This window comes from Synchiropus splendidus, chromosome 17 (genome assembly GCF_027744825.2).
Source record: "Synchiropus splendidus isolate RoL2022-P1 chromosome 17, RoL_Sspl_1.0, whole genome shotgun sequence".
NCBI lineage: Eukaryota > Metazoa > Chordata > Actinopteri > Syngnathiformes > Callionymidae > Synchiropus > Synchiropus splendidus.
The window spans coordinates 3,951,122-3,972,393 of NC_071350.1; the positions used below are offsets into that span (position 1 = coordinate 3,951,122).

Consider the following 21,272-nt stretch of genomic DNA (forward strand, 5'->3'; position numbering starts at 1 on the left):
TGATGGATGTCTCTCCTGCACCACGTCGCTGAGATCCATTGTTAGCAAGAAAATGGCATGGAATACAGGTGTTTTCACAAGGACTTGTCAGCACAGAAACAAAGAATAAAAAGGTGACTAAATGTGAATTCCCCTGGCTGAGAAACCGGTCCCCTCTAAATTGCAAAATTCATCCATGAAGTCTAGTCCATAGAGTTTGCTTAACTCTGGCAACTCAGCAGAGATAGATCCAGGGTAAACCAAACCAAAAGATTGTTTGAAGAATGTGTGTTGGGGGTGTAGGGGTTAAAATTTGTATCTACATATATTTTATGTATATATATTATATGTATTATTATTATATCATGTGTCACACACACGCCAAAAAAAAAGTTTGTTTATAATTATAGAGACCTGTGCTTCATTATACTGTTATACTGTTATACCTTTGTGGGAGATATCTGTTCGAAACGCTCACAAAGTGGTGAAGTCCTTCGCTTCTTGGGTGGCTCCATCCTCACTCTCTCTCAATCGAAGTAGCGCAGCAGTGATCGAAGACTCACGTCAGACGGTCATGCGGGGGACTCTTCCTGGATTTTCCGCGCCTATTTAAGGAGCGCGAATCACGACACGAGTCAGTCACGTGATCGCTGAAAACGGGGCCTCGTTTGCCTTCGGTCAGGTGACATGAGGAAAAAACGAGACGGGCCTCGATACGGGCTCCATTTAACCACGCCCCCTTTGTGCGAGGCGTGACTCGCGACTCCAGTGCCATTTGTAACATCACTAGCTGTGGGGCTGCTTTTCTGCCAATGGACCTGGCAGCTTGGTTAAAGTGGAAGGAATCACGAGGAAAGAGCAGCACATCAAGATCCTTCAAGAAAACCTCAAGAAGGCAGCGGAGAACCTGGACCTGGGGGAGCATTGGACCTTTCAGCAGGACAATGATCCAAAGTATACGGCGAAGGTGGTGAAGAAATGGTTCCAGGACAATGATATTCATGTGATGAAGTGGCCAAGTCAAAGTCCTGATTTAAATCCCATCGAGAACCTTTGGATGGAGCTCAAGAAACGGGTGGCAGCACGGAAACCCTCCAACCTCAAAGATCTGGAAACATTTGCAAAGGAGGAATGGTCCAAATTTCCTCAAAATAATCCATCTCTGCTGCTCGCTCAGTGTCACACGCTCGTGCTCAACTTCGGTTTCACTCGCTCAACCACATGCAGTTACCCAGCTGCCACAAAGTCAGCCGATCACTGAGCTACCGCTTGAAGTCCTCTGTTCTCATTGGCTGAACTTCTCCACCATTCACAAGACGTTACAATTGGGAGGATGGCGGGTCTTGAGGAACTGAAATAGTAAGTTCATAAAAAAGGCACAAGACAATGAGAACAACTTACAGCAACCTCAGGTAAATTATATTGTTACAAGTTTTCTTAATGTTGGGATTTGTTATGTAACACATGTAATGAATGGATAATTTTAAAGACGCACGGTCCTCTATATGATGCTAATGAGATGATTGAACTTACCTGAGGCTGAGCTCCTTATTCCTCATAGCCCAGCTATGTGGAGATGGCAGAAGTGACAGCCCCGGAAACTCCAGCAAACACAACGCACACTCTGTCATGGATGACTCCACAAATCAGATGCAGGTAAGATGGTGAATTATTTTCACAATGGTCAGTTCTATGTTTTAGAGATCCTCATGCATATTTACTCTGTTACTGTTTGTCTCAGGCCTCAGGTTCTGTTGTAATGGGACCTTTGGGCTTGAAGAAACACCTGGAGAAGAGCATTGATGTTGAAGTGGACACTACAGACAGGCATCCTTCCATAAGGAAAGGAGGCAGCCAAAGGTTAGTCTACTGTTCGTCTAAGTTTAAGCTCTATGGAGCACAACCTCACAATATTTATCTCCCTCATTGTCAGTGTTTCCCCCTGGACTTTGTAGGGGACTGCAGAATGTCTGTTGTGCACACCCACTGATTCGATTACAGCTTCATATGCATCTCTCTGCCGATAGCAGATAGTCCCTGGGTCAGGAGTGTCTGCAACCACATGTGGTGGAGCTGTTGCACCTCCAAAGAAGATGAAAAGGTACACAAGCATACAGACACAGCCCAAGTAAAATTCTGTTCCTATATGCCACATATCAAATGCTTTAAGCAGGTTTAATGCACAACAAGGTTTTGCTTTTCACCATGGAAGCCAACTGTATTGTACTCCAGATGATGAAACAAGAGTGGCACTCTCTTGTTTTCAGGAGCTGCTCTTATGATGGATGTCTCTCCTGCACCACGTCGCTGAGATCCATTGTTAGCAAGAAAATGGCATGGAATACAGGTGTTTTCACAAGGACTTGTCAGCACAGAAACAAAGAATAAAAAGGTGACTAAATGTGAATTCCCCTGGCTGAGAAACCGGTCCCCTCTAAATTGCAAAATTCATCCATGAAGTCTGGTCCATAGAGTTTGCTTAACTCTGGCAACTCAGCAGAGATAGATCCAGGGTAAACCAAACCAAAAGATTGTTTGAAGAATGTGTGTTGGGGGTGTAGGGGTTAAAATTTGTATCTACATATATTTTATGTATATATATTATATGTATTATTATTATATCATGTGTCACACACACGCCAAAAAAAAAGTTTGTTTATAATTATAGAGACCTGTGCTTCATTATACTGTTATACTGTTATACCTTTGTGGGAGATATCTGTTCGAAACGCTCACAAAGTGGTGAAGTCCTTCGCTTCTTGGGTGGCTCCATCCTCACTCTCTCTCAATCGAAGTAGCGCAGCAGTGATCGAAGACTCACGTCAGACGGTCATGCGGGGGACTCTTCCTGGATTTTCCGCGCCTATTTAAGGAGCGCGAATCACGACACGAGTCAGTCACGTGATCGCTGAAAACGGGGCCTCGTTTGCCTTCGGTCAGGTGACATGAGGAAAAAACGAGACGGGCCTCGATACGGGCTCCATTTAACCACGCCCCCTTTGTGCGAGGCGTGACTCGCGACTCCAGTGCCATTTGTAACATCACTAGCTGTGGGGCTGCTTTTCTGCCAATGGACCTGGCAGCTTGGTTAAAGTGGAAGGAATCACGAGGAAAGAGCAGCACATCAAGATCCTTCAAGAAAACCTCAAGAAGGCAGCGGAGAACCTGGACCTGGGGGAGCATTGGACCTTTCAGCAGGACAATGATCCAAAGTATACGGCGAAGGTGGTGAAGAAATGGTTCCAGGACAATGATATTCATGTGATGAAGTGGCCAAGTCAAAGTCCTGATTTAAATCCCATCGAGAACCTTTGGATGGAGCTCAAGAAACGGGTGGCAGCACGGAAACCCTCCAACCTCAAAGATCTGGAAACATTTGCAAAGGAGGAATGGTCCAAATTTCCTCAAAATAATCCATCTCTGCTGCTCGCTCAGTGTCACACGCTCGTGCTCAACTTCGGTTTCACTCGCTCAACCACATGCAGTTACCCAGCTGCCACAAAGTCAGCCGATCACTGAGCTACCGCTTGAAGTCCTCTGTTCTCATTGGCTGAACTTCTCCACCATTCACAAGACGTTACAATTGGGAGGATGGCGGGTCTTGAGGAACTGAAATAGTAAGTTCATAAAAAAGGCACAAGACAATGAGAACAACTTACAGCAACCTCAGGTAAATTATATTGTTACAAGTTTTCTTAATGTTGGGATTTGTTATGTAACACATGTAATGAATGGATAATTTTAAAGACGCACGGTCCTCTATATGATGCTAATGAGATGATTGAACTTACCTGAGGCTGAGCTCCTTATTCCTCATAGCCCAGCTATGTGGAGATGGCAGAAGTGACAGCCCCGGAAACTCCAGCAAACACAATGCACACTCTGTCATGGATGACTCCACAAATCAGATGCAGGTAAGATGGTGAATTATTTTCACAATGGTCAGTTCTATGTTTTAGAGATCCTCATGCATATTTACTCTGTTACTGTTTGTCTCAGGCCTCAGGTTCTGTTGTAATGGGACCTTTGGGCTTGAAGAAACACCTGGAGAAGAGCATTGATGTTGAAGTGGACACTACAGACAGGCATCCTTCCATAAGGAAAGGAGGCAGCCAAAGGTTAGTCTACTGTTCGTCTAAGTTTAAGCTCTATGGAGCACAACCTCACAATATTTATCTCCCTCATTGTCAGTGTTTCCCCCTGGACTTTGTAGGGGACTGCAGAATGTCTGTTGTGCACACCCACTGATTCGATTACAGCTTCATATGCATCTCTCTGCCGATAGCAGATAGTCCCTGGGTCAGGAGTGTCTGCAACCACATGTGGTGGAGCTGTTGCACCTCCAAAGAAGATGAAAAGGTACACAAGCATACAGACACAGCCCAAGTAAAATTCTGTTCCTATATGCCACATATCAAATGCTTTAAGCAGGTTTAATGCACAACAAGGTTTTGCTTTTCACCACGGAAGCCAACTGTATTGTACTCCAGATGATGAAACAAGAGTGGCACTCTCTTGTTTTCAGGAGCTGCTCTTATGATGGATGTCTCTCCTGCACCACGTCGCTGAGATCCATTGTTAGCAAGAAAATGGCATGGAATACAGGTGTTTTCACAAGGACTTGTCAGCACAGAAACAAAGAATAAAAAGGTGACTAAATGTGAATTCCCCTGGCTGAGAAACCGGTCCCCTCTAAATTGCAAAATTCATCCATGAAGTCTGGTCCATAGAGTTTGCTTAACTCTGGCAACTCAGCAGAGATAGATCCAGGGTAAAAATCGACTACAAAGCTGTCAAGACAGGATCGACCTCGGGGGGGCTGGCAGTCCTGCTCTTGTGCTTTTGTGCTCCTTCTTCTTCTCTTCTTAATCTTAAAAAAGAAACAGAAAAAAACAAATCATTCATTTGGGGTTTTAACTTTCTTCCATCAAATTTCAGTATTATGAAATTAAAAGGCCTCATAGCGCTCATGCTGGCTTCCTCACAGTTTAACTGAAGTGAAGTCACTTTCCAAATGCAAAATGAATAAATCATTGTAACTAATAATACGACAGCAGTTGTTCTTAGTGCATGCTTTCGTTGTAACTTTCTGTTACCCCATGCAGCTGAGCATAAAGTGACATTGAGCACTGAGTAGTAAAGCCAAAGATTGAACAATGAGTGCCATCTAGTGTCCATCAAAAGTTAGTACATGATCATGGAGCCTCTTCAGCCCATCAACACTGGCTTTCAACAGGTACTCACAGATGAACTAACTAGGGTTTGTTGATCCATGTCAGTAACAACATGCTTTAATGTTGCACATGCGTACCACGTGTTCGACCCTGGGGCAGTCTAGGTGTTGCTGTTCATGCAGTCTTCTCTCAAGCAGGGCTCGCTGGTAGTACTCCTCCTTCTGCTGGGCAGTCAGAGACCACCACTGTGGACACATGGCAAGACAGAATTGGATGAGATGATTTGGATAAAAGGCAACACTCGCTGCATTTTGTTTGAAGCCCACACACCCACCATCTGTCCCAGAGCTTTACACACTACAGAGCCGTTGCTGATCTTCATCTCAGCTGCCACCCTGGACCTGTTCTCCCTCATGAACAGCATAAAGGAGTTTGGTGGCTTTTTGTTGTCCGTCTTGAAATGGGCTGCCTTTTTCTGTTCCCTGGTTGAAGAGAGACATTTGAAACTTGAAAACACAAAACAAAAACAAGACATTCAGTACAGAACAGAAATTCATATAACCGTCACACAAAAACAGTTCACGTCTCTGACACTCGCCAACAGATTCAAAACGATTATTCAATATGGTACAGTAATATGAGAAAATGTGTGGTCAACTGAACAACTTACAAGAGTCCAGAGGCATCCAGAACGGTCCCATTTGGACTCATCAGCACCTGAAAAGCATCAGCACAGTGTGAAAATACATCTAACACAAGCACCCAATCCTTGTTTCTGTTGAGTTGTAACGACAAATTGATATTTTGTTTGAGAAAATGTGATTTCACGCTTGATATAATCCAAAACGTACAGACGTGATAAATGTCACACATTAAACACACAAGGTGACACTAAGTTTAGACTGTGCAGAATCTAGTCCAAGTCTCTCGGTTGGTGTTCCTCTGTCTTCTCCTACCTGTTTTGTCTTCAGCGAGGGGATGCAGACGACCTGGTTGCCTTGGGCGTCATGAGTCGGTGCGTCCTTGGCACGTCTGGAAGAAGCCAAACCCACACCTGGCTGAGCCCTGTTTGGTCCAGACTGTTCCAGTGGGACTCTGGGATGGTCGTAGGTGCAAACGATCATGCTGTGGCAGGAAGTTGGAGAATGGTGGAAACCTGGATCAACCGATGAGAGAAAGTTGGTGGCGGCGAGCTCCATGTCTGACCGGAGAGTAGTGAGGAGAACAAAATCTATTTCAGACTCAGACGTCTGTCTTTGATGCCTTTAGTGCTGACGTCATTTTTTAACGGTCATCATCAGTGCTTCGTTTTTTTTTTTTAAACTCGGGATGTAATGACGTCCAAACCGTCGCGTGCGAGTACGAGACCAGTACAAGATGTACGCTTGTGGAGAGGCAACCAATCTCAGACAAGACTGTCGAATTCAGGCAACTCCATACCGGAAGTGACCGCATGCGGAATGACGCCGTCAATTCTCGGACGGGCTCGTTTTCGTGTTCACGAGTCCTCGTTCGTTACGACCAGAACGAATTCTTCGAGTCAAAATATAGAGCGACAGAACCAGGATCTAGATCTCTGCCACCGACTTGAGCGAACGTGATTTGGTTGTTGTACACTCAACGTCGCATACGCGCGCGCTCAACCTCGGGCTACCCAGTTCGAAGTGTCATACGCTCGCGCTCAACTTCAGTCTGCTGCGCGCACAACTCCAAGTGTAGCGAGACTGCCACCAAATTCAGCCAATCACTGAGCTGCCGCTTGAAGTCCTCTGCTCTCATTGGCTGAAACTCTCCACCATTCACAAGACGCTTCACTGGACGGGGAAGGCGGGTCCTGTTGGAACTGAATCTTCAATTTAAAAAAATGGCGCACGGCAAGGGGGGCACCCCCGCAGTTTTACTGGATTTATTGGACACACCAGGTATTTTCACATTTTGCTCATATGATCATCAAATGTGATGTGTGATTAATATAAAAATAAATCAGTGTTCAGTCATTTAGTTTGCAGAGCAGTTTTCATTATTATGGACTTGTTTCTGAATGGCTGAACAGTTCATGCCAGCATTCCATGAGCAACTAACTCTGTTGTCTTCTTCAGTGTTCAGAAAAGGAGCCTGACAATAACCAATCACCTCCCCATGTAAGTGATATTGAGGCATCCCTCGAGAAATGAGAAACAGACATCTTTATTTCACATCAAATATTTGTTTGTCCACATTCATGATTCATGCTTTCTAACTGAATATTTCCCCCGATAGAACATACTGAGACATTAGCTGATAGAAAGTCTTCTCGACAAACTGCAAGCGGCGTTGAGTCAACAACCAATCAGCTTGGATTGTATGGACCTTCTACACACCATGAGCTTCTTCTATTTAGGTCATTTTCTGACCAAGTTGGTGATGTGTCTCAGATTACAGAGGCACTGCAAAACCTACATGAACTTGTCCAATGTGACCTTACTGCCAACTTGATACCTGGAAATGGAAACTAAAATCATTATTGAGAAAGAAAAACCTGAATATTTGCAAGACACACACTTTCCAGTCCCTTGCATTGCTAAATGTCTGGGTGTGTCAGAAAGAACCACTTACAGGAGAATGCAAGAATTTGGGTTATCTGTAAGAGGAACATACAGCACAATGAGTGACCAAGAACTACACAATGTTATCTCTCAAATAAAGCAACAGATGCCAAATGCAGGGTATTGAATGGTTATGGGCCATTTAGTGTCAATGGGCATCCGCATCCAGTGGAGTACACTGATGGCTTCTATGCATCAAGCTCTGTGTGCTTGATAGGTTTGAACAAAAACCTGCACCCACTACGGCCCTTCCTGGAACGGTTTGCCCTCCACTGGCATACGCAGTGGGATTTTATGTTTTTCAACTGCTGTATCATCATTTCTCTTTGTTCTTGCTTCTTACTTTGTAGGGGACTGCAGAATGTTGTGCACACCCACTGATTCGATTACAGCTTCATATGCATCTCTCTGCCGATAGCAGATAGTCCCTGGGTCAGGAGTGTCTGCAACCACATGTGGTGGAGCTGTTGCACCTCCAAAGAAGATGAAAAGGTACACAAGCATGCAGACACAACTCAAGTAAAATTCTGTTAATATATGCCTCATATCAAATGCTTTAAGCAGGTTCAGTGCACAACAAGGTTTTGCTCTTTACCATGGATGCCAACTATATTGTACTCCAGATGATGAAATGTGCCTCACTTGTTTTCAGGAGCTGCTTTGATGATGGATGTCTCTCATGCACCACGTCGCTGGGATCCATTGTTGGAAAATGGCACGGGATACAGATGTTTCCACAAGGACTTGTCAGCACAGAAACAAAGAAAAAAGAGGTGACAAAATGTGAATTCCCATATATTCAAAGCCCTGAAAACAATGATTATGGACTCATGTCCCCTAAAAGACCTCCAACAGAAGACGCTGTTCAAACCAATGTGTTTACGGTTCGTGGGTGAATGGGAGAATATGTTCTGAAAAGACATTTTGGGGAATGTCACACGTGACAGGAACAGGGAATTACTATGTTAGGAGTTCTAATTAGGTAAGAGAACTTTATAATACTTTACATTGCAATCACTGACATGTTTTTTTCTACACTTGCTGCCATATGAAGGCAATCTGTTTTTATATTGTGAAATAAATTCTGTATTTTCTCAGTTTGTTTGAACAACCCGCATGTTCTTCATGCATCCCACTATGCCACATCAAGTTGTGTTGAAAGGGGAGCAGCAACTCCCAACATCTAGCTCAGTCATCATGTTCTGAATGAATTGTTTTATTTGTTGAGCTGCAAAAGCATATCTGTCATTGTGGATGCCATCAAGCAGTCACAGTTTTTTTTTTCTATCATTTAGGTCTGCACCCCAAATAAAAGCAATCATCGCTCATCAGGGTGTTGTCAACAGTGGAAAATCCCCAGCACTTGGCATCACTGATCCTGAAGAGACTTGAAGAGCTGGGAATTCCATTTGAAGACAGCAGTGGGGACAGTCACATGACAACATGATAGGAAAAAATAAGGGGGCGTTCAAGGCTTTAATTGAGGTGAGAGAGTCCCAAAGCATGTCGCTATGTGACTGCGCAGATGCCAGCCAAGACATTTGTTTGGAAATGAATGAGGTGCTTTAGGTCAGCAAAGCACCACTTTTCATGTGAAGCAGTGATGATCACTGAGGAAGTCGGAGGTTGGTTTTCTTCAGGGTTGTTGTCGATGCAGCCATGTCAGCCTTTTCCCTAACCTGCCCTCAAAAACCACTTGCCTCCTTGGCATTTAAAGTTTTATGAATGGATAAGGAACAGTCAGAGATCTTTCCCAACTACTGGACAGCGCTTTTACTCTATTCACTCTGGCCTAAGCTTCCTGGAACTTTAACTTGTTAGTACTCTCTAGGTGAACAATGTCACCGGAACGCATCGCTAGCTTTACTATCATCAGCATGTCTTTTACTTCAAGACAAGCCAGAAAGGTGAGGTTTTAGTTTTTTTTGTCGTGTATTATTTTCTGACTTCAAAGATGACTGTAACACTGATGTCATTCCCACCTCTGAGGCAAATGGAACGCATTGGGTTCTGTTGGCAGAAGATGTTTTTGTGGGTGGTCTTTGATGAGAGGGAAGCTTCCCTGTCTGGACCTGCATTTTTCTGGCTTGCTCTGGGGGAGACAGGGTCAAATGAATCGGCAAAATGGAGTGAAATGATTTATTCTGAAACTACATTGTCTGAAACAATTTATGTCTCACCCTATTCAGCACAGGGATTGAGGTTTTAACTTTCTTCCGTCAAATTTCAATATTATGAAATTAAAAGGCCTCATAGCGCTTATGCTAGCTTCCCCAAGTGAAGTCACTTTCCAAATGCAAAATGAATAAATCATTGTTGTAATTAATAATACGACAGCAGTTGTTCTTAGTGCATGCTTTCATTGTGACTTTTTGTCACCCCATGCAGCTGAGCATAAAGTGGCATTGAGCACTGAGTAGTAAAGCCAAAGATTGAACAACGAGTGCCATCTAGTGTCCATCAAAAGTTAGTACATGATCATGGAGCCTCTTCAGCCCATCAACACTGGCTTTCAACAGGTACTTTTTCATGTCTTGCATATAAAATAAGTTTAGTCATTTGTAAATAATGGTGTGTTTTCATGTTAATACAATGTAATCCTCACAAGAGTTGTGATCCACTGAGACCTTGTAGGCAAGCTCCATACATATTGCACAGAAAAATCAAATTATTTTATTTGAAATCTTGTTAAAATGTATTGTTGAATACACAAGTCAAATGTAGTGAATTAATTAAATCAATCTATATATAACTATATATATACTATATATATATATATATATATATATATATATATACTATATATATATATATATATATCCAGACTTGCATTGATTAGTAAAAAGTAATGTTTGTGTCTATTTTGGGATTAAAGTACGATTTAAATAATAATATTACAAGGTGTGACTGTACTAAAATGAAGTTAAAATACAGTTAATACATTGGCGTAGTAATTTATTATTATTTTTTTATTGCGAAAAATTAAAGATATAGTCATGATCAAGCCAATTACAATGTCAAATTGCGGTCCATTTATATATAGATGGACAACACAAAGCATAAGAAATATACAAGTGAAAATGACAAAAACAAAAAATAAGTAACTAAGGTAATCACAACCACAAAAAAAAAAAAAAAAGATGGATGTATGAGCATGTACATCCTCTGGACTGGCACTTATCTGTTATTATTTTATTATTATTTATCTATCTATTTATTTTTGGTTATTTCGTTTTGTTTTTGGAAACTGGAGGCCTCAGACCGAAATTTCGTTGCCATCATATAGTAATATGTTTTGTGCAATGACAATAAAGAAAGTCTATGTCTATGTCTATGTCTATGTATAACAAATTACATATATGAACGCTAGGGGGCAAAATTGTTCAAGTGAAGATTTTAAATTGAGATCAAGCAGTGATTATTTTTTGTGCTTTTGTTTGGTTGAATGTTTAATTGAATTGAAATATTGTTTCACTTCAATGAAGAAACCAAGTGAGGAGGGGGATCTGTGAGTAGCTTTGGATTTATGGATATGGAACTTGGGTGAGTTTATAATAAAATTAATAATAAAATAGGCAGAACATAAGTGCTCTTCATACAAACCAAAAACTTAAAAAAATTCTTCCAACATAATTCAAAATTAGTTATTATATTGTCATTAATGAAGTCACAGTCCTCCTGCCAGAAAATCTTCACAACGAGGCACAGCCAAAAGAGTAAAAAAAAAAAATCTTTCTGAAATCTTTTCTTAATGCGTTCTTTGCTGGGATAGATTCTGTGTAGAATTTTAAAAGAGATTTCTCTCACTTTATTATGAATCAAATACTTATGTGGAAGGAGCCATACCTTCTTCCACTCTACTTTCTCAAACTGGCTCCAATAAAAAAGGGTGTGTGGTGTGGTACAAACGTCACTCTGAAATAACCGTCGTACTAGTTTGTTCTTCTTCGAGTCTTTTTTAAAACAAACCCGACCGACAAGTGTACTTATTGGGGACAACAAGGTTATTGGCTGAGCATTGATTCTTGGATGGTCTTTGTATAACATACATACCCTGAGAGATACAGCACCAAATACTTTGGCATATTCAGCAGGTGAAACAGGAAGGCTGATTTTTTTTTTTTTTTCATTTTTCACTTTCATATGAATTCCTCATGTGACAGAAGTACCCCTGGATCATTGAAAAGTTGATCAACAAGATATACAGTGGGTTGAAAAAGTATTCATACCCCTTGAACTTTCCCACATTTTGTCACGTTGCCACCACAAACATGAATATATTTTATTGGCATTTTAAATGAAAGATCAACATAAAGCGACACACAGTTGTGAAAAAGAAGGAAAATTATACATGACTTCCACAAAAAAACTGAAAAATGTGGCGTGCGAAAGTATTCAGCCCCCTTTCCTGAGTGCAACCAGTTGCCTTCAGAGGTTGCCTGATGATTGCTGAATGATCAGTCTACCTGTGTGTAATCCAGCCTTAGTATAAATACAGCTGTTCTGTGACAGCCTCAGACGTTTGCTAAGAGGACACTGGTCAGTGAACAGCGTCATGAAGTCCAAGGAACACACCAAACAGGTCAGGGATAAAGTCGTGGAGAGGTTTAAAGCAGGGTTGGGTTATAAAAAGATTTCCCAAGCTTTGAACATCTCACGGAGCACTGTTCAATCCATCATCAAGAATGGAAAGAGTATGCAAACCTACCAAGACATGGCGGTCCACCAAAACTTACATGCCGAACAAGGAGAGCACTGATAAGAGACACAGCCCAGACGCCCACGGTAACTCTGGAGGAGCTGCAGAGATCCACAGCTCAGGTGGGGGAGTCTGTCCATAGGACGACAATTAGTCGTGCACTGCACAAATATGGCCTTTATGGGAGAGTGGCAAGAAGAAAGCCATTGTTGAAAGAAAGCCATAAGAATTCTTGTTTGCAGTTTGCCAGAAGCCATGTGGGGGGGGGGGGGGGGGGGGGGGGGGGGGGGGGGGGGGGGGGGGGGGGGGGCAGCAAACGTGTGGAAGAAGGCGCTCTGGTCAGACTGCACATCATTCTCAACACACCATCCCCACTGTCAAACATGGTGGTGGCAGCATCATGTTGTGGGGCTGCTTTTCTTCAGCAGGGGCGGGGAAGCTGGTCAGATTTGATGGGAGGAATGATGGAGCCAAATACAGGACAATCCTGGAAGAAAACCAGCTGGAATCTGCAAAAGACTTGAGAATGGGGTGGAGGTTCACCTTCCAGCAGGACTGCGACCCTAAACATAAAGCCAGAGCTTCGATGGAATGGTTTAAAACAAAACGTATTCCTGTGTTAGAATGGCCCAGTCAAAGTCCAGACCTAAATCCTATCGAGAATCTGTGGCAAGATCTGAAAACTGCTGCTCACAAACGCTCTCCATCTAATCTGCTGTTCTACAAAAAAGAATGGGCCAAAAAGACATACCCCAAAAGACTTGCAGCTGTAATTGCAGCGAAAGGTGGTTCCACCAAGTATTGACACAGGATTGAATACTTTTGCACATCACGTTTTTTATTAAAAAAAAAAAAATTAAGGCCATGTATAATTTTCCTTCTACTTCACAATCGTGTGTCACTTTATGTTGATCTTTCATCTAAAATGCCAATAGAATATATTTATGTTTGTGGTCGGAACATGACAAAATGTGGGAAAGATCAAGGGGTATGAATACTTTTTCAACCCACTGTAAATAATAGGGACACTTCATGTCATGTCATGTCCACTTCATGGTTTTCCATGTTTAACTAGCACTGCGGTATTTTCTGATTGTGTGTGGCGATTTCCTGTTTCATAGTTGGTAACATAACAGTTTTAAGTTGACACGTATGTGAATCCATCATTGTGCCTTGAACAGCAGTTCTGAGAAGAAGGATTGTTAAAGGGTATTTTTGTCATTGACATCACCGTGCACCGTCATGATTTAAAAATTGCAGTCATCAGTAGGGCTTGTCACTTTTTATACTTACGTCACTCTTTTTTTTATTTTTTACATGACCAAAAAGTATAAAAATCAGCTCCACTATCAGCGTAAAAAATATGAACTGACCTGTACTTATCAAGCACTTTCAAATCAACAATACAGTTTTTAGCAATACAACTTAAATGTTTGTTCGACATTTTTTAAAGAATATTAAACGTTGTAAACATGTACATGCACTACAAAATCTAATAATAAATAACTAAACACGCAGTACTAGGACAATAATTACCATCATTTTCATCTACTCTCATCATATTTTAAATTCTGACTTTTAACTTGTACAAACTCCTTTGTCACTCTCCCTTCTTTCACACTTTCTCATTTTCTCTCATCCATCAATGCACCAACCCTCTGAGATGCCCCGTCCATGTCTTTATTACAGATGAAGGGGCGAAGTGATTTCCATGTAAATGGTGTCAGAATGTCATTTTCAAGAGAAGCTTCAGAGAAAATGAATTTTTGAAGACGACGGAGATTACCAAGGGGCAGCGACACCTGGATTGCATTCTTAGAGATTCCCCATGCAGCACTCGTATAATGGCCCATCGATAAAAATAGCTTTGTTTGGCTTCCACAGTCTGCTGCAGTGCCAATCAACTATTTCACACAGAGAAAGCAGAAAAACAGGCTGTGTATTAAATGTGTTGTAAATATTATGAATGGTCATCGTGAACAGTTAACCTGGCTTTGTCCTCTTTTCAGACACCTAATGAAATGATTTGATGATTTCCCCTTGTTTGGGTTGTTTCTTGTTGCCTTTTGTCAAATCCGACAAGTCTATTTTAAAGTATTAATTAATAATCTTAAATATGAATTAGTGTTTGATACTTATGAACGATAATATGCCTCTGTAGCTTTTCTTTATCTGTGAGATTAACAGAGGATTTTCCCACCATCAATCCACCCATCACTTTTTTGCTCCCTGTATTGAGCTGGAGTGTACCCAAGCTATCCACTGCAGTTTAAATATGTTCTCATGTATTATTTGTTTATGTGGGTCGATGTACCAATGTTTTTTTTTTTTGAGTGTGCATCTCCATCATGCAGTACCGTAATTTGACCTGCTGCTGGTAAGTATGAGTACACGTCTGTTGAACTTGAGGCGTCGATGCTGTTATGTGGTACAATAAAAGAACAAGCCCTCTGGTGTTGTTGAGATGGCTCTCGAAAGAGAATGCTCAGCAGAAAAAGAAATGTATAGTGTACATATATAAATGTAACTTGTGATGTACAAGATTGATCCGAATCCACCAGGGCCTTTGGGTAATGGAACTTGCACTTCATTCATCCCCCTAGTAGTGTATAAGTTACTGTAACTAAACTCAGACCACTCTGTGAAGGGAAGAGTTTTCTTTTTACTCTTGTTAAGCGTTAACAAAATAGCCCAGAAATAGAATCCATGATTGTTATGATTATTAATACTTATGGCCGAGCTGTAATAAGTCTTACACAGCCTTTAACACAACATGATGCTGTTGCAAAATTCTTGGTTATCGATGGTTATTAGAATTACCTCATAGAGCCTAAAATGGTGTATAAAGATTATTACAATAAGACCATAAAACAGTGCAAAGATATTTAAAAATAAATTCCGCAACCGATGTGCTGTACCCAAATGACTTAAGGTTTTTGTGTTGTAAAGCAGTGATGCTTAAACATAGGGCCGAGGCCCATGGTTGGGCAACGAGCGCCCCCTAGAGGGCCCCGAGAAGTTTCTTGTTTTACACCTCTGGGCTGTGACACATATGGCTGCAATAGCGAGTCACTGACTTGACTTGACAGTTGCAAACTTATGATAGTTACCAACAATGAAGAAGTTCTTGAAAAGAAAAAACGATGAAGAAAGTGATGGCGCCCCCTACAGTAAAAACTGTTCACCTGTTGGAGCAGTTTTTAAAATGAATTATGTTTTATGGTGATACTTTCATTTACACTTTACATATCTTCTTAAAAGTTTAGTAATGAAAAAGAAAATATGTTATGATATTTCGATATTGTTTTATTATTAGGGGTGGGATTCGATAAAAAAATTAAATAATTGGAGAATTTGTGATTAATTTATCTAAATTAATCACAGTTTGATGGTATAAGAATATTTGCCACAAGAAGCCACATTTTTCAATTTGAATGAATTTGGTATCTTACTGAATCAAATGATGGACCCATACATACATTTAAACAACAAAATATTGTTTATTTTGCATCAGTTTGACAATAGCACAATAAATCACAATGATGGCTGTATTCGAGTTTTTTTTTTATATCACCTTATTTAAACTGAGCAGTAGTGGCCATTGTGTAGCGAAAAATAGCCCTGAAAAATATTGTGTAGCGAAAAACGTCCCTGAACAAAAGCAAACAGATGCTTTTGTTTTGCTTTTGTTCAGGGCTTCCTCCAAGTTTGTTGTAGTTGTTGTTATCATCCGAGCTGCGACGTGTCTTGTGCATCAGTGTGATGAGTGGACCAGGACTCATGCACTCAGTCCCCGACCGCTGTGCTCTTGTTCCCGAGCGCAATTTTCCTGCAGCTCCCAGCTGCACACCTCAGTGTTCTGGGAGTTTGAGAAGTTGTTTTGGAACGATGTTGTCTGCCCAGACTGCGATCAGACCCTTTACTTTAACATGCCTTGGTTCTGCTGCTGATCACATGGTCTCATGTCATTTCAGGTTTTGGTTTGTTTACATGTGTAGTTATTAAACACAAATGAATCAGTTATTCTGAAATCAGAAATCACAGCAATGAGTCAGTTCTATTCCTTGAATGGGCCCCGGATCCATTTGCTCTGGAAAAGGTGGGCCCCGAGATCAAAAAGGTTAAGAACCCCTGTTCTAGAACGCCTACAGGCTTCTCTCCTCACGGTGTTTCCATGCTGCTTAATTGTGCTGTCATTTTTATTTTTTTTTGCTGCCTCTGATTCGAGGTTTAAATCAGAATTGACTGGCTCAGTTTGTTGTGAGGGGAAAAAACGCATGTGCTCTTGAGATACTAATCTTTTCAATGTCACACTCTAAAGTCTGCCCCCGTCACGATGATAGATGACCATGATATTGACTTCAGGTTAATTCAAAACTGCCCTGCTGAGTTGGATGAAAGCTCTTGATAAACACTCTTGTGATAAGAGTGTGGTTAAAAGAGAAATTGTTTTGGGAAACATTCTCCTGTGCCCACTCATCTGCTGCAGGTTCACTGTGAATCCTTTCTGTCAGACACTATTGACAAGAGCACACAAAGCATGAACGCCTGATTGTTCATTTCAATATTTATATCTCGAGAGCAGTCATTTCTTTTGAAAAGGCTTGCTGGATAAACAACTGTTGTTCAGAAAAAATGCATCGGCACCATCTCAACATTCTGTTGAAGACCGGTTGAATCTAATTAAACCTGGTCATGCGGCATAAATAGGAACAATCAGGGTGTAATACATGAGAAGTTTTGCTCTATACATACATCGATATTTGTCAACAATGGATTGGAACATTTGCAACACTGTCAGGCCGAGCTATTATTGGTTTGATCACCAGCCACTTTACAGTGCTGCATTTACTTCCATGCCATATTGAAACAATAAAGAGCCATGATGCTTTTATTAATGGTGAAAACATGACATGTGTCACATGTTTTTGTCATCGCAAAGAAAAAAAACAAAAAGGATAGACGGACATGCTTAGATATGACGTGTCCAAAGATATTTTTTCCAAATAGTACTACGATAAAACAAGAACATTTATTGAGCGTCGGTGTTTATTTGAACAGGGACTGCTGCATTTTCCATTTTTTTTCTAAATGTGTCACCTGATTAAATTCCCTCTCCAAACGCTATTCTGCCACTAGTGTTTAAATTAAGGAATGAATGATGGAACAATTCCTTTAGTTGTGAGATCGAAAAGAAGCAGAGAGAAGAACAGTTCTTATAATGTATTTTTTTTGTATTTTCTTTTCTCAGACAGGTTTAGCCAGTCCATTTTGTTCTCCAGAGTCATGTAAGTAAATGTAAATTGTTGACCACAGTAATAGCACTGATGCTGATCACTTCAATATATAAATGAATCATTCATCTCTTGGACCATGCTGTTACACTGTTACACTTCAGAAGGTTTCTGAACGTGCAACTCTCAGTCGATCAATGCCATTGCTTGCTTCCTTTGGTGATGCAGCAGTGGGCATGGAATGCCTCCTCCAGGGTTTGGTAGATTACCACACAAGCCTCTTTGAAATTAACCTTCAGCTTTGCAGGAAAGTGAATGCAAGCCTCACATTCTTCAACACACACAAGGAATTCTTTCTACAATAGAAATCAAATATTCTTCAGAAAGTTCTTCCCATGTCTGTTGCAGAAGTTCCCATAAATGTGTGGCACTTGTGGGTAGCTTTGCGTTCACTGTTCTGTCCATTTTATTCCAAACCAGCTCAATGGGGTTTAAGTCTGGAGACTGTGCTGGCCGCTCCATGTTTTCAAGTTTACCAGCTTGTTCTTTTTTCGCAAGATAGTTCTGGCATAGCTTGGACTTATGTTTTGGGTCATCATCTTGCTGTAAGATGAACCCCTGACCAACTAGACACATCCCAGAGGGTATTGCATGACGCTGCAGGATGCTGTGGCAGGCGTTTTGGTTCAGGGTGCCTCTCACTCTGAACAAGTCACCAACCCTGGATCCAGCTTATATTTGTGTTCGGTTGTTTGTACTTGGGCTGTTTTTGTAAATGGTCGTTGTGACATATTGACAATCGTCAAGACTTCTCAGTCTGAGTCAATTGAAAGCTTAAATAATCGACATGCAACACAGAGGGCTGACTTCTGCATCGACATCAGACACAAAAGTCCGCTTGAAGAGCAATATACTACACCTTTTTTTGCTTCCATGTAACTTGCATGTGGTTTTGTTGATGCTTCCAAAGGGTGTTATTGTGAGAAATGATGCAACCGTCATGCCTGCTGCTGTCTCTTCGCTACCGCACAGCATTGCCTCATCAGGTCAAGCCCTCTGACCCGCATCCGATATCACATTCATAGACAACATCCTTGTCATCTATTTAGGTTTTCTACATTTCTCTGTCAGTCTTTTCTCATACAATCCCAGAGCTATTCTCCCCACATCTCTCAAACACATACCTTGCTTTGTGTATGCAGTCAGAATTTACAGTAGGGAATGTTCATAGTCCCTGATGTATTACCAATGTGTATTAGATGAAGCCAGTGTGTTTATGTAATCCACCGAGCCTGCCAGTGCTGTATTAGGTAGATTAAAGTCAATGGCTGGAGAGTAATGTTGCAGTGCTGTCCGTCTTTTGTTACACAGTTCATTACACCGAAGAAGGGCAATCATTAGTCACCGTGGACACTGTTTTCAATAAAATGAAAAGGAAAATCAATATTTGAGAAACAATTTACTCAATGCAAGAATCGTGTGTGTGTGTCTCTGTGTATATATATATATATATATATATATATATATATATATATATATATATATATATATATATATATATATATATATACACACACACACACACACACATCTTCTGAATTCAAGCTGTTCCACAGTTTTGTGTTCGTAATACGCTCCCTCGCTGCTGTATGTCATAAATATTGTTATGCCCTCCACAGACTGTCCAGCAAAGACTGGAATAAGCAAGTATGGAGAACTATACAAAGTAATTTGAATTTCACACAGCAGAAGAGCGAGAGATGGTGCTTTCACAGCAGGTGAACCTCAACGCTGCAGGATGCATTTGTGCGATTTGTGAAGCAACAACACTGGGGTCTCTCTCCGTATTCTATCGCAGTCTGTGATCTGCGATTCTGTGCAGGTCGTCAGGATTACTGAAAGCATTGCAGACACAAAGTAAAATGCTGAAAAAATACAGGTCAAATCTAATTTGATATTCCAGTACAGGTTGAATGTAGCTGAAATTATTGCATATAATAGAAAGGGGCTTCCCATCATTGATTACTTGAGCTGTCAGGGTTTATCAGGAGGAATTTGTCAGCCTTAGGACCCTGAGGATATTAGATCCGGGTTGCTGCAGAGGTATGGTTGTGATTTGTATTCACTCTATCTGATAGCGCCTCTTGGAACACAGATGGAGTATTCCTCCCTTGGCAGCGCCACGTTCTTTTGAAAATCCTCTCTATTTTACACTCTCACATGATTTCATTGTCTTTTTTTTCCTCTCTCTGCTCTTCTTTTTAAGCACATGGACCTCTCAAATACGCAGTTGAGCAGAGAATCTGGCTTTTGCAGAGCAGAAGGAACAATGTGACAGGCGGAATTCCATGAAGTGGTAAGTTCTAAAGTTATGGCGATTGACATGAATGCTGATATGTTAGTATTCATTGAAGTGGATCTCATGAAAGTAGATAACGTGTGAGCTGTAAGCTGAGGAGCAGACAGCACACTTCTATGCATTTTCGTCATTGTCCAAAATGTGAACATGTTTCTCAAATGTTCCTACAATTTCACTAAGATAGGGGTCACAGTAAGAGGCATCTGGATGTGAGTGACAGAAGTTTTTTTTGGATACCTTCATTTAATGCACGGTTATGTATGTAAGCAAAAAACATTGTCATTAAAGTTGCTTCATTAAATTCACATCTGATTTTGGCAAGGCAGCGAGCATGCTGAGAACCTACACAATATGAGCTGATAGAATAATGTCCATGAAGTCATAACAGCTTATCATTAGATATGATATTTAACCCCAATGAGTCACAGTGTTTTTTAGACTGCTTTTAAAATAAATGACATCCAATAACTTAATTATTTACTGAATCGATTTAATTTAGTCTTGAAGATTATATTTCTTTTCTACACTATTACTTGCAAAACTATGTCTCACCGCTATTTACTGAATTTTTTTCCCACCAGACTTTACCTTCTCTGGCGACCTTCACTAGCCAGCATGGAGCTATGATGTGATGATGTGAGTCTGCTGTACACCTGAGTAATAATACAGGACAAATGTTATTGCCACACATGAAGCTGCCAATGGATTTCAATTTTAAATCTCAATTATCGCACTAGAGCTGAGATAACTCACAGTTAATGGCAAATGAATCACACTTTTTCTGTCAGTTGTAAATGTAGCTTCAAGGGAGATTTAGTCAGTGCAAGACTGGCCAACGATCATTACAATGTTATGCTATAGTATGTTGCTCAACCTTTCAGGATCTCTGAGGTTATTCTTGACAGTGTTCTTGGCTGTATCTGTGATGTTGGGTTGTTGGAGTAAGAAGATGTTTTCAAGAGGAAAGCATTTGACTTAAAACTTTAATTTTACAAACTTTTGTTGTATTACAGCCCTATCTGTACAGTTTAACTATGAAATGGAGTCTCTGTCTTGATGCATGTCTCCAAGATTAGGTCTGTCAAGTTCATCATCTGATTTTACCGTTTACTGTTTTTCGATAGGGTTTGATTTTGACTATTTTTTCTCAATATTATCAGAAGAAATTCTGTCCCATGTCACTGCCTCATATTTGGCTGTCAAAGCTGCCCAAAATCCCAGCCTCCATACTGCCTCAGCTGA

General features: G+C 40.9%; 2 protein-coding genes and 1 long non-coding RNA gene across 3 annotated transcripts in view; 2 read left to right on the forward strand and 1 right to left on the reverse strand.

The window, feature by feature from the left end:
- Positions 1-775: 775 nt before the first annotated feature.
- On the forward strand, positions 776-2,334 carry LOC128748804 (uncharacterized). Its single transcript, XR_008412846.1, has 4 exons — positions 776-1,391; positions 1,541-1,635; positions 1,721-1,839; positions 2,247-2,334. It is a non-coding gene; the product is annotated as an uncharacterized LOC128748804 (long non-coding RNA).
- Positions 2,335-3,023: 689 nt separating this feature from the next.
- On the reverse strand, positions 3,024-6,680 carry LOC128748235 (transcription factor 7-like 1-B). Its single transcript, XM_053846796.1, has 5 exons — positions 6,110-6,680; positions 5,824-5,870; positions 5,488-5,635; positions 5,291-5,398; positions 3,024-4,849 (listed from the first exon to the last, which is right to left on the reverse strand). Exons 1-5 carry the CDS (start codon positions 6,350-6,352, stop codon positions 4,634-4,636), a joined length of 762 nt encoding a protein of 253 aa, XP_053702771.1. The 5' UTR covers positions 6,353-6,680; the 3' UTR covers positions 3,024-4,633.
- LOC128748234 (roundabout homolog 1-like) overlaps positions 6,499-21,272 on the forward strand; it is a 106,810-nt gene continuing 92,036 nt past the window's right edge. The window contains exons 1-8 of the mRNA XM_053846795.1: positions 6,499-7,075; positions 7,253-7,294; positions 7,413-7,533; positions 8,089-8,230; positions 8,391-8,511; positions 9,034-10,257; positions 19,938-20,027; positions 20,612-20,666. The gene's annotated coding sequence lies outside the window, so the exon portion shown is untranslated. The remainder of the gene's footprint in view (positions 7,076-7,252; positions 7,295-7,412; positions 7,534-8,088; positions 8,231-8,390; positions 8,512-9,033; positions 10,258-19,937; positions 20,028-20,611; positions 20,667-21,272) is intronic.